Source organism: Salarias fasciatus, chromosome 20, assembly GCF_902148845.1.
Source record: "Salarias fasciatus chromosome 20, fSalaFa1.1, whole genome shotgun sequence".
Taxonomy (NCBI): domain Eukaryota; kingdom Metazoa; phylum Chordata; class Actinopteri; order Blenniiformes; family Blenniidae; genus Salarias; species Salarias fasciatus.
Window position 1 is genome coordinate 1,960,011 of NC_043764.1, and position 13,029 is coordinate 1,973,039.

The 13,029-nt window shown below is 46.3% G+C and overlaps 1 protein-coding gene across 1 annotated transcript; it reads right to left on the bottom strand.

The window, feature by feature from the left end:
- Positions 1 to 6,705: 6,705 nt before the first annotated feature.
- Positions 6,706 to 11,804, bottom strand: ppdpfb (pancreatic progenitor cell differentiation and proliferation factor b). The gene is made up of 5 exons (XM_030119728.1): positions 11,639 to 11,804; positions 10,389 to 10,484; positions 9,700 to 9,777; positions 9,002 to 9,095; positions 6,706 to 6,864 (listed from the first exon to the last, which is right to left on the bottom strand). The coding sequence occupies exons 2-5, from the start codon at positions 10,441 to 10,443 to the stop codon at positions 6,735 to 6,737; spliced, it is 357 nt and encodes a 118-aa protein (XP_029975588.1). The 5' UTR covers positions 10,444 to 10,484; positions 11,639 to 11,804; the 3' UTR covers positions 6,706 to 6,734.
- Positions 11,805 to 13,029: the final 1,225 nt, after the last annotated feature.

The window sequence follows — 13,029 nt, forward strand, 5'->3', positions numbered from 1 at the left end:
AGAGAGAGAGAGAGAATTGTGTGTTTATATGGGACTTTTTATTCCTCTATAAATCAGAATAAATCCTAATTCTGCTCTGAAATGATCTTCTAAACGCCTGAAAATTTTATTCGGGATTAAGTTTAAATCCGAGTAGAAGGCGGTTTATTCTACTCTGGAAGCAGAATTATCTGCTAATGAGGTGACGTCATTCTGCTCGTTCTGCGCATGCTCTGTCGTGATGTCGCAATTTTCCAAGATGGCGGCCCGCAGTCCGCTTCTCGACTCGTATGGAGACGATTTATTTAAGGCCGTTATAGAAGAATTGGATAAAATGAAACCAGCAGATTGACAGACGCTTAACAACGCAGACATTTTCAAAGCTGCAGCTTCAGAGTTAATCCAGAAAGAAAGACGAGAAAAACACTGTTTACTTCCTGGAGACGTCAGTACGTCACGGCCGCCCCGTCCAATCAGAACGCTGCACAGACCCCGGCGTGAGAGAGGAATTAATTCTTCGTTTTTCCCATGAAAACACCAAGATCAGGAATATAATTCTGAATTACTTAATTCAGAATAAAGCGAGTCCGACCGAAGCAGCAGGGAGCCTCCCAGTTCTCCTGTCGGTTTCCTGATCTCTGCTGGATCACTGAAAGGATCAGCTGTGGAGTTTCTGCTCAGCAGCTTCACTGTTTGACAGGATGAGGTGAATAAACTCTTCCTGGTCAGACTGAACTCCTGTCTTCACCTTTCTGGGTCAAAGGTCACGGATCTGTTCTTTTCCGTCGCTGAATGATCAGGAGGACAATCTAACATAGCGACCGGCGATCAAACTGTTTGAACAAACTAAGACCTTGTTTCCACGACAACATTTCAAGTGAAAAGTTCCGTTTGATGCCAGAGTTAGGGCATTTTCCAAAAGTTCCACCTCAGGAGGAGTTTTGAAAAGGAGAAACGAGGTTTTATTGGTTTGTATTGATCACATGTTTCTGTAATTGAAATGATGAGTTTGTTCATATTTATTGAAGAAGCAGCAGGAGGAAGGTGCTGAGTCCATCAGGCCCTTCAGCTGATTGGACCTGACTGAGTGTGTCTGCCGGAGGAGGAACCAGAACCGTCCGGGCCGGGCCCAGTCTGACTGACCTTTGACCTCTGTGTGTCTGCAGGGTATCGACTGACCGACTGACTCCGGATGAGATGACGACCGTCAACTCCCCAGCCTGCCTGCTGGCTCGCAACTTCTACAGGAGTGAGTCCACACGCGCGCACACACACACACACACACACACACACACTGAGCTGCTGAACTGCTTCCTGGAACAGGGACGTTCTGCTGCTCTAGAACCCGTTCTGGACGCGTTCTGGAGAACTCGGCGGGTTCTGCAGAGCTCAGAGCTTCTCTCTCGTCTCGTTGCAGCTCTGTCTTCGCCTGCAGAGCCGCTGAAGCCGCCCTGCAGCTGCCAGGACCAGTCCGGCACACACCGCCAGAGGTCAGAGGTCACCCTGTGGGTCGCCATCGCAGCGCCTGCCGGTAAACCTCTGAACTGTAGTTAAACTCCATGAATGCTTCATCAGATCTAGTTTCTGTGTGAAGCTTGCTGAGCTGCATTCGCCTGGTTTTAAAGGTTAAATGTTCTTTATGGATCCAGAACAGCTGGACTGGACAGAACGTCACTGAAACGGTTTTTTTGTTCCTAAAGGCTGCAGAACCCGGGTCTAAACCGTCTGTCTTCCCTCCTCAGGCCTCATGGGAACCAGAGACGTCCAGGTCAACATCGTCTTGCGCTCGCCGTCGTCGCTGCGCTCCTCGGCCACCCAGCCGACTAACCCCGCAGACCGCCGGCTCAAGTAGCCGAAACAAACGCACCCTTCTGGTGTAGAGACTGAGAGAGGGTGAAGAGCGGCGGCGGAGGAGGAGGAGGAAGAGGAGGAGGAGGAGGAGGAGGAGGAGGAGGAGGAAGAGGAGGAGGAGGAGCGCCGGATCTTCACCCTGAGGATGATGCTTCAGTGAAAAGACACTGGACTGTTACTGCAGCACGAAACATTCGAGCCAAAACAAGAGAGGTGCATCACGGGAAATGGCACCTTTCAACCAAGTCAAACACATGCGCCGGAGACCAGGAGTGCACCGGTACCGGGAGCAGGCGGGGGCGGGGAGGGTGCGGCGCTGAGCCGGGACTCGGATCAGAACCGGCACCGTCCGTTCTGCTCAGCACCGGCGTGTCGGTGCATCCCTGGACCTGCAGGTCCTGAAGGTCTGAAGCAGACCAGATGATTCCCCGTTCTGTTCCACTGTTTTTACACTTGAAGCCGTTTTGTATTCATGCCAGCAAAAAGCCGACAGCTGGGAATGTCTGAGAGAGGAGGGGAAACCGGAGGGTCCTCTGAGGAAAGCTTCACATCTGCAAACATCTGGGGAAAAGAGAAGCGAATGTAATGTTTTCTCCAAATAAAGTGAAAAAGAAAAAGGGTTTGTTGTGGTTGATGATCAGCTGACTCCTCGGGGATCAGCCGGACCGACCGGCGCTTTCTCGCTGAGGCCAGACGTGAACCGAGCTGAACTCTGATTCCTGGAGAGCGAGCTGTCAGACCGGTTCTCCAGGTGGAGCTCCCCCACCCGCTCCCCCCGGACGCCTCCTCTCAGGACGGCGAGTCGATCAGCAGCAGATCGTTTCCCCGCCGAGCGCCGAGAACCGAGAACCCAGCCACCTGGAAAAACTGCAGCGTCCGCAGACCTGCTCCGCTCGGTCTGTTTGACTTTCCTGTTTCACAGATACAGCGGGGGATGTGTGTGTGTGTGTGTGTGTGTGTGTGTGTGTGTGTGTGTGTGTGTGTGTGTGTGTGTGTGTGTGTGTGTGTGTGTGTGTGTGTGTGTGTTAGCAAGGCTGTACAGTGAAAACAAATCAGTCTGAAACATTAAACAAAACCAAACAAACAAGTAAAGGTCTTTTCAGATCCTGAGTTTAAAAAATAAAAACTTGTGTAATTTGCATAATGGATTGTGAAACATGTCCAGACGGTCAGAGCCGCACAAGCTGATCCGTTCCACACCGAGTAGGAACGTTCCGACGCTCTGACGATCAGTGGTTTCATGTCCCTGCAGAATGAAAGTCTTTGTGCTTCCTATTAAAATATCAAAACGTTGGAATTTCTGTCCTCTGTCCAGATGTGAAAACCTCAGTTCAAGATTTTCTCCCAGATTTAAACTGTGAGCTTCAAAGTATTTCATAGTACACTTTCAAAAAGCAGCCAAACACCCATCTTTTTAGACTTGCCTTTGTGTGATTTGTTGTTCAGCTCTTTTTGTTGTATGTTGATTTCTGCTGTTTTTATGCCTTGTTGTTTTATCCTTTTGTAAAGCACCTTGTGACTTTTATGCTCTAGAAAGGTGCTATATAAATAAAGTTTATCATTATCATTATTATTATTATTATTATTATGAGAATTTCAGCCATTTCTGGAGTTTATAATGGGTGTGTATTGGAGAGGCTAGAGTGCGGTGGGCTCTCGATTCAAACCAAAAATAAATTCTTCTCTGGTCCCCAAGGCCACATTTCTGGCTCATTCTTCGCAAATTATACCTCAAAATGAAGGTATTTTTCTTGTGATTCTCACAGTGCTTCCATTTTGTCTTTACCTCAAACAGTTTGCTCTACAGATGCATTTGTTTAAAGAGAGCGTAGAATTTTCTCCCATCCGCTCCGATGCATTTTGAAGACAGATTTTCTCGCCTGAATCCAAAAGTTCACACATTTTTACAAACTCGCCGTGGCTACATGAATGATCCTACAGACAGGAAAATCTCAGGAAAAATTCAGGAAAGGCTTCTGACGCTCGCAGTGCAAAAACACCTTTCAATTTCGACTCTCGGTTCTCGAGGAATGACATTTCTTCAACCATACAAACTGGATGAAAAACTGCTGATTCACTGTCATGGCTGCTGGGTCCAGCTAGTCTCCATGGCAACACACACACCTGCAGAGTGCAGATTTGTAGTCTTTTAACCATCTATCAATGAGCGCCTGCTCTTCCTCACTACTCCATGTCTGACCTCTGACCTCCAGACAGTTTCTGTGTCTTGTGCGTCTGCTTCTCCTGCCTGGCGCCGCTGGTTTGCTTGATTCTGCTGTTCAATGCATTGAGCTCCACATGACGTCCGCTCACTGCAGCCAGTCCACAGTCTGCAGGTCCACACTGACACCAGGTGACCCCGGGGGTCCAGGGTTCACCTGAAAGATCTGGATCTGAGTTCAGCTTCAAACATGCATGAATGATGAGGATTTTCCCAGAAAGTCCTGCTTTGCTCTAAAATCCAGATTGTACAGGGCTGCTGTGAAAGAGCCCGAGAGTCTCATCTTCAGTACCAAATCAGTAAAACAGTCTTTTTTTTTTAAAAGTCAAATAATCAAAACAGAAACATTTCTATAATCTCACCTATTTTAATGGTAATCAATACAGTGGAAGCTCGCGGTGAGTTAGCTTAGCGTTCATTAAATGTAAAAGGTTAAGAAGGAAATCTTTTCTTTGAAATTTTTCTCATTTTTGCCGTCGTCTCATGGGCCGGAGTTGAATCTCTTGCAGGCCGGTTTTGGCCCGCCAGCCTGATGTTTGACAGTGCTGCTCCGGTCGACTTTTATTTTGTATAATTTGAGTATTTATGTCCAGATGTTTGTGTTTATGTGAGGATCTGAACGAGACGAACCGCTTGAGTAGCAGTGGAAGAAATGAAGTGAAGCAAAGCGTCTGATTCCATCGTTTGGCCGCTGTTTCTTCATTCTCTCTTTCTATTGGCTGCTGCTTCTTCATCCTCTCTTTCTATTGGCTGCTGTTTCTTTATCCTCTCTTTCTATTGGCTGCTGTTTCTGCAGCTCCTCTTTCTATTGGCTGCTGTAATGAATCCGTTTTCTCCTTGGATTCACTCTGTTGTCTTCTCGGTTTTCTTTCATTCATTCATTTCAATCATTTAAGATTTCCAGTAAATAAATATTTATAATACAAAAGAAGAAAAAACTCAATACTTGAGTCAATCGTTCCATTTCCTTCATTAATCAGCTGACTGCCTTCCTCTCATTTAGATTTAATGATCACTTAATCTTGATTCACTTTTTCATTTGACATAATCCCTGGTTTACCGTATTGATCAGTTCATTATGATTATGTTGGTGTCGTCTGCAAACAGTTTGACTTTTGGTAACTGACAAACATTCAATGTGTTGTTGGTCATATAGATGCTGAAGCTGTCCCATCCTGACATACTGTCATACACATCTCCTCCTGTTCAGTAACGTCTCTTCCCCTCCCCAGCGACGCCCCTGATGCCAGAATGTTGAAGTTATTGATCAGGACTGAGTGGGTGATTGTATCAAGGTCTTTCTAGAAATCAATAAAATTCCAAATGCAAGGGGGTCAAGTCAGGTCAGGGGTTAAAGGTCAGGTCAGAGGGTTAGGCTCACGTCAATGTCATGACAGTCAGTAGTTTAATTTGACATGTTTTAAACAATGTTTTTCACCTCCTGTTCACGTGTTGCTGAGAGGAAACCGAGTATTGAGTCCTTTGAATACTTTCACCCCATTGGTCAGAGCTAGCATTTTGCTAACTCTAGGCTAACATTTACAAAAAAACCTATTAATCCTGTTAATGATCTTCATGTTATCATCACCAGCGGTCTGATTAATATTTCACAGCCTGATGCTTTAGTAGGTCCCGTTTAATTTTTAGCTTCCTGAACAACTTAAAAGATTACTTTTATCTCCTTCGATACTGAAATCACCACATAAATGTTTTTAGTTTACAGTAAATTATTTCTCCGTCCAGTCACGCAGCTGATTAATACATTTTTTTTCTGATTCTGAATTTCTACAGTTAAATATTCCATTATTTCATCCATTGCAGGCGGTGTGTCAATTAAAACATTTTACCGATTAGTGGATATTTAAAATCGGCTCCACCCAGTTTTCTTTTCTCCAATTTATCTTCAGTCATCGATGCAAAAATCATTTCCTTTATCAGTAATGAACCAACTGCAGAAACGTTAAGACCTTTGACTTCCTAAAGAGGTTTCTCCAGATGAGCAGACCGAGAGCGATCAGCCATGCTGCCATGAACACCAGCTAACTAGCATTAGCCTCGAAGCCGTGCTGTCAGGGGGACTTTAGAAAAAACACCCATAATGCAACAGTCTCCTGGACATTTCACACTGGAGGGTTTGATTCACACCGAGAATCGTCTGGTTTTCACTAAAATAACGTTTTCCTCATGAATCCTGCAGAGTTTCAATCTGAAGGTTATTTATGGCTCTGCTTTGACACGGTGACGGTGGTACCGGTTGCCGTGGCGACGGGAACAGAGCGGCCAGACCAGCTGAGGAGTTTAGGCTGCAGGAGTCCAGAGACTTTAATGCGAGTTCACAAGGTGGAAAAAGTTTAACAAATGTGACACAATATTACAAACACACAACGTTACAAATGGTTAAAAAAAAAAAAAAAAGAGCTTCCTGTTTCTGTTTTTAGGGTTTTTTGTTTTTGGTCATCATAAAAAAAAAAAAAAGAAAAGAAAAAAAAAGAGCTTCTTGTTTCTGTTTTTAGGATTTTTTTGTTTTTGGTCGTCATAAAAAAAAAAAAAAATGTTACACAAACAAAGGAACAAGGCAGCCTGTCCTACAACGGAAAAATAAAACAAAAGGTCAACGGGATGCCGTCCCGTCACCTAGCGTTGGTCGTTGGTTTGGTTCCTCCTCCCCGGCGGGGCGGCGGCTTCACGGAGACGTCGGCGTTCCCGCCTCGCTGCTCTCGCTCGCCTGCCGCTGCATCACCATCTCCCTCGCCACGCAGGTGATCTGACCGTTGGTCACCGCCGCCGCCCCCGGGACCCCCGCCGCCCGGTCCCTGTCCGGGAGACACAACACAATCAACAACCGGCGCGGCGTTGCAACACGCCATCAATCCGCTCCAGCAGCACCGGGAGGATCTGGACCCGGGCGGGCTCTGCAGCCTTCAGGACCAAGAGAGCCACGTCCAGCTGGCCTGGAGCCAGAAGGAACGTCTGACCTTGAAAACGGGGCGAACGCAGCTCAGGAAGCTTCACTCTTGGTTTAGATGAACAAACAAAAACTAGACGTAACGACGCATTCATCAAGTTTTAACCACGGCTCAGAACAGAGAACATTTTATTACGTTTAAACTATTTCTTACCTGATTTTAACAGTTTTGTTCCTCTTAAGGTTTATTTGTCGACAGTTTTTGAAATGTAGCCGTTTTAACCATTTTACCTCCTTTTCATCAGTTTTGGATGTTTTTTTTTTAATCCATGTTTATTTTTTCAGAAACCTAGACATTTCCCGTGTTTTAAGTCGCTCTATCTTCCTTTTCCCCCCATTTCTTGTGATTTTAGCAATTTTTCCCAATTTTACTTCTACCTTTTTTGTTTAACACTGTTTGAACCCAGATTGTCAAATCCTTCTGGACTGCACTGTGGTGTGTAACTAGAATGAAGTAACTGAAATGTTTATTCAGGTATCATCTGGTGAAGGCTTCATGGAGCCGCTGCAGAGGGTCTGAAGAGCCACAAAACCTGATTGTTCCAGACTTATCCAGGTTGGCAGCTTTGTGGGAAAAGGATGTGGGACAGGATTTAGTTGAAGAAATTTGGACAAAAATCCTTAAATTAATACACAAATCTTCCATCTGAGCTAAAGACAGTCCGATTCTGTTGAAATGAGCTCACCCTGAGACTGGCCCGCCCAGATCTGTTCAGTCGATCCAACGACTGACCGACTACTGGTCACAGGTTCTGACACTTTATCTACTACAGGGGTGTTCAACCTGCGGCTCTGCAGCCACATGTGGCTCTTCAGCCCCTCTGTTTCGGCTCCATGAAGCCTTCACCACATGATACCTGAATAAACTTTTAATTGATTTTGAAGTGATTATATGACTCGTCACTCAGGGATCAAAAGGGATTCAAAAGAAGTGAAATTAGGATAAAATACAAGTAATGGGGAAAAAAATGATAGAACAGCTTAAAAACCTGAAATGTCTCCAATTTCTAACATAAGTAAAAGAAAAAAGCAGACAGAGAAAATGGCTAAAATGTCCAAACTGCCAACAAAAAAGCTCAAAAAACGAACAAAACTTAAAATCAGGAACAAAAGCAGATTAAATGTAATAAAACGTTCTGTTCTGAACTGTAGTTAAAACTTCATGAATGCATCATAAGATCTAGTTTCTGTTTAAATCTTCCTGAGCTGCTTCTCCTCGTTTTAAAGGCTAAATGTTCTTTATGGATCCAGAACAGCTGGACTTGATGGAAAATCACTAAACGGTTCTTTTGGTCATAGAGGTTAAAGAACCCTGTTCTAAAGTAACCGGAGCGACTCTCCAGACTCATTGATGGCTTCATTTGGCGTCTCACCACTGCCGCTGTCCCCGCCCAGCAGGACTGTCCCGCTTTAGCTGCTCTGCTCAGCAGGAGACTCACTTTAACACACTGGAAACCTGAAGAGCCCCACCGCACCGCCGCTGGATGCAAGAGGTTTATTTCCTCAGATTAGACCGTCTTTGCCAGACAGTACCTGGGGCGCGTTCCTGGGCCGGATTAATAATTCTGTGGAACGTCTGTGGATCAGAACGTGACTGCAGCGGCGGCAGGCGTGTCTCCTGCTGTCTGGCTGTGAGCCGATGGAACCAGACACTTCTCCGTTTGAGACGTAGTGTATGTTCATCCTCTCTCTTTTTCTGTTTCTCTATTTTACTTTAATTTGGAAATGCCATTAATGAACCTTTTTTTTGGTTTGTTTTGTTTGTGATCTTTACTCACCGTCAGGTTATTTACTGTTTTTCTTGTCTCTCTTTTTAAAGTTCAGGCGTTCCGGTGTAAATCATCCTGCTCTTAAAGCTCTTGGTCTGGGCTGAACTCTGTTTGGATTGCATGGATTTTATTTCATGGATGATCTGAGTGAGGAGCTGTGGCAGTACCTGAAACCACATCCGGGGTTGGGGTGTGTGTGTGTGTGAGAGAGCGTACCGCTGCTGCGCCTCCTCGGTCAGGGGCGTCATCCCCGGCTGCTTCCCGAAGAAGAAGCTGGACCACCAGTGTCCAGAGTCCTGCTTAGGGAGACCTGCAGGGACAGACGCAGCAGACCGTCTCAGTCCCGACACACACACATACATATAGTGTGTGTGTGTGTGTGTTTACAGCTGCCTTTACATTCAGCTCGGCTCCATTTACACACCACGGCTCATGAACACATTTAGCTTCTGGGTCAAGTTAATGAATCTGTGTCACACACGTGTGTGAGTGTGTGTGTGTGTGTAAAGCCCCCCGTCTCAAACCCGCTTCACATACCACCACCTGACCTACTTGTCTTCAATCCCTGAAAGCACAGAAAGGAGCTTTACTTCCTCAGCTGCTCCGATCAGCTGGTCTGATCAGCTGATCGGGATATTGATCTCTGCATCCCTGCTGTTGCCTTCAGACTCGGAATGAGCAAAAACTCTCATGAAGCAGTGAAATGTGTCATTTCGACCCTTCAGGGACTGAATTCTATTGGCGGAGGAGCTGAGCGAACGTCTGAGGCGAGTGGCGGAGGAAACGGGTGGAGAACGTGACGAGAACACAGGAGAACCGGGGCGTTCCTCCGTCGCAGCGCAGCTGGATTAGAACCCTCAGGCACGGGAAACAGGTTCCACAGGCTAACACAAAGGGAGGGGGCGGAGCCTCACCTGGGTGGTGAGGGATGACCTCGCCGCTGAACTCGGAGCTGCCGCAGGAGCTGCTGCTGGAGGTGGAGCCGATGCGCCCTGTGAGGAAGAGGAGGCAGAGCTTCATCAGCGGGAGGAGGGGGGGGGGGGGGTTCTGTTGACCCAGGCTCCACGTTCTCCTGCTCCCCTCCGCCCTGCGGTTATATAAGCCCTGCTGTGGGGCCGCTCCCGCTCTGGGTGCGTTTGATTTAACGCACCCAGACAGGCGACAGGGCCATGCGGCGCTCTGGAAACCTCCGCTGTGATCGGCAGTTTTTCCAAACACATCTTACTTATTTAATTCACGGTCGTGTTCTCTGTAAATCCCCCCTGTGGGACACTTAAAGGATCTTCTGTTCTCAAACACCCCGGCCCAGCGGCCCACGGCGCTCCAGCACTACACTTCCAGCTGTTCGGATGATCAATACAGCGGTTTGCAGACCAAACGGCGCCATCAGGGATGGTCCGGTACCGGTCTGATTTACCGCTACAGTGTGAAAAGAGAAACTCAGTTTTTGGCAAGTGTCACCATTTCCAGCAGATTTTCCTGATAAACAGTGTTGTTTGTTTCTGCTGAGGCTCTGAAAGGCCTCATGAGAAAACAGAGGTTCTCCATGGAGCCTGTTCAGGAGGAACACGCTCCGCTTCAGCCTCACGGCAGGAGAACTCACTCCGGTAGTAGTCGGTGGTCGCCACGAGAGAACCGCCTGCTGGAATAGCCGCCATTCTTCTGCCGCTGGTCGAGGTGGTCTGTGCTGGATGGAAACCTGGAGAGCAGAGGAAAAGCAGAAACGTTACAGCAGACAGGAGGATTTCCTTCTGTTTCAGCCTCACAGAGAAACTCTGCAGTGACGAGCTCAACAGAGAGATAAACACCGTCCCCAAACGATCTGGAAACATCTTCTGGTTGAAGATATTCACACTGCTGTCACCAACACTGAGCTGTGATGCTCCTGTTAACCGATAATCTGACAACATTTCAAAATGTGATCTTTTGAAAATATTTATTTCAGTTATTTTAATGTGATCTGTAAGAATATATTGTCAAGGTAAATAAACTTTATGTATGTACAACACTTTAATGATCAGTGAACATGAAAAATGGATCCAGACAGAGGATGTCTGTGGATTCTATTTATTTAGACTTTCGGTCTTTGAATGGCGTAGCACACAACAGTAAGTGATCACTGTGTTCTAACAAAACAATAAACTGCTGCAGCAAAAACAAGAAATAATGAGTACCAAAGAACCCAGGTTTTTACTTCAGAAAAAAAAATTATTCAAATATAAAAAAATGTGTCGACGTACAAGAATAAATGGTGTTAAGATGAGAAAAACAACCTTCTCTCTGCACAAACAAAAGCCTCCATCCGGTGCCAGAGTCTCGTTTTCAGCGCCGTTTTTCACCGTTTTGTTTACGTTTTCGCTGCTTTCTGCAGAGTGACGTCACTCGGAGGTGCGCTTGTTTACATCCACTGCGCCAACCGACATTTTGACACAACCGGACCCTGTCAAAAACTGCGGGGAAATCACGGATTTTTAGGCGCAAACAAGGCAAAGATAAACCTTAAATAACGTCTGTCCGACATGTCAAGACGTCTGGAAGAATTTGCCTCCAGGAATTAAAAGTCAAAATTGAAATAAAATATATATAAACCGTGAGATGAAGGGATCTATAGACTGACCTTTCAGGGCAGGGAGACCTTTAGACACTCTACTAATGTTAAGAGGACAGACAAAGGCGCCCGGAGTGCAATTTGTGTGCAATGAACAAAAATATCTCCATACATTTCCAGAGATCTTGTGGGGCTTTGTGTCCTCGGCCCCCTCATAACAACAATCCCCTGTCTGTCTCCACCCGCCCCCTCCATTTTCTCTCCCCTCCTCAGTAAACACTCCCCGGACCGGCTGTCTCGCTCACCTTTCAGTGGCTCAGTCGTGCTCGATGTTCGGAAGCACCCGGTTCAACTCGGTCGAGGCTGGGGGGGGTTAACGCTAGGCGACGGGGCCCATTTGAAAATAAGTTTCGGGTAAACGTGACCCTCCAACGTCGGAGCGGGTTCCGGTTCTGCTTTCCTCTGAGGCTGGCCGCCGCTGCGAGGGCTTTTATAGACAGGATGACGTGAGGGGGCGGGGCCAGCACGCACAGGCAGCACCAAATATGGCAGCAACGGGCGCCGCCATATTTGTAAGGGCGCTGGTGGAGAGCTGTGCGCGAGCGCCATCATCCGCTGAAGGGACGTCATGCCTAACCTGGCAGACGCCTTACTGACATGAGCAGCAACGAATTGCTTCACGTCAATCTGAGATTTCACTCGGCGAATCCGTTCGGGGAAGGAGGGACTTGCTGCAGAACTCTTTGCCTTCATTGGACGGAAGGACACAGTGCGCCCGCCTAACCATGTTTGGTTTCAGCCAATCACTGCAAAGAAAAAACCTCTGGCTGATCGTTTTTCAAAAACGCAATAGAGGATTCATCCAAAACAGATTTAATCAATGTCGGGACATCCATTGTTTTAGCTAGCCATGCTAATACTATTAGCAGTCCTTCGCTTCCTGCTTCCGTCAAAGCTTCATGTCCCGCCCTAAACGACACGTGATTGGTCCGACCGAAAAAAAGTCCGAGCCCGAGCGCATTAGCGCGAACGGTACAAGATGAATTCTAGAGGGGTGTGTGAACAAATACAATGAGAATTCAGCTTGCCGGTAAGGTTACGTCATGCCAGCGTCTGGTGGAGAGTTGTGATGTGGAGTTCGTAGGTTCGATTCCCACTGCGTACAAGTCACCACCATAGCCAATTTTACATAAATTATTAGCTAGTACATTTAATCCAACAAAAAGTAGTTACAGTTCAATATATGGAAGCTCAGCAGCAGGTAACTTAAACCAACTGGTAACTAGAGAAGAGTTACAGTGTGGGGAAACACGCCGACTGTTAAGGTTAAAGGTTTAAATTATTACAACAAATGAATACTGAGATAAATCCATTTCATCTTTCTGCAGGGCAATACAATTTCACCTGATGTGCTGATTGACTGTTGATTGAATTTCATACCATTTTCTGTTATTTAACAGCTGTAATCTCAGTAATCCCAATGTGACAGAATGAAAAGACACTTGCAGTTGCTTCAGTGAAGTTTTACTTCTCACAATGCACACGGTGAAACAAGCAACTCACTGAAATCAGAATGGAATTGACGAGACCAGTTTGTTTTCCTCGGTTTACATTCGTTCACACAAGTTTTTAAAAGTGACAAGTTTTCAAAAGAGTGCATTAAGTAACGAGCAGGTTTCAAAAATCTCAGCATGCG

Bases quoted from the DNA above. Each gene is read 5' to 3' on its own strand.
- ppdpfb (XM_030119728.1), bottom strand. From the start codon at position 10,443: ATGGCGGCTATTCCAGCAGGCGGTTCTCTCGTGGCGACCACCGACTAC. The intron at 9,778-10,388 runs GTGAGTTCTCCT...TCTTCCTCACAG, and splicing joins GACCACCGACTACTACCGGA to GGCGCATCGGCTCCACCTCC. The intron at 6,865-9,001 runs GTACGCTCTCTC...TCTCCCGGACAG, and splicing joins ACCGAGGAGGCGCAGCAGCG to GGACCGGGCGGCGGGGGTCC.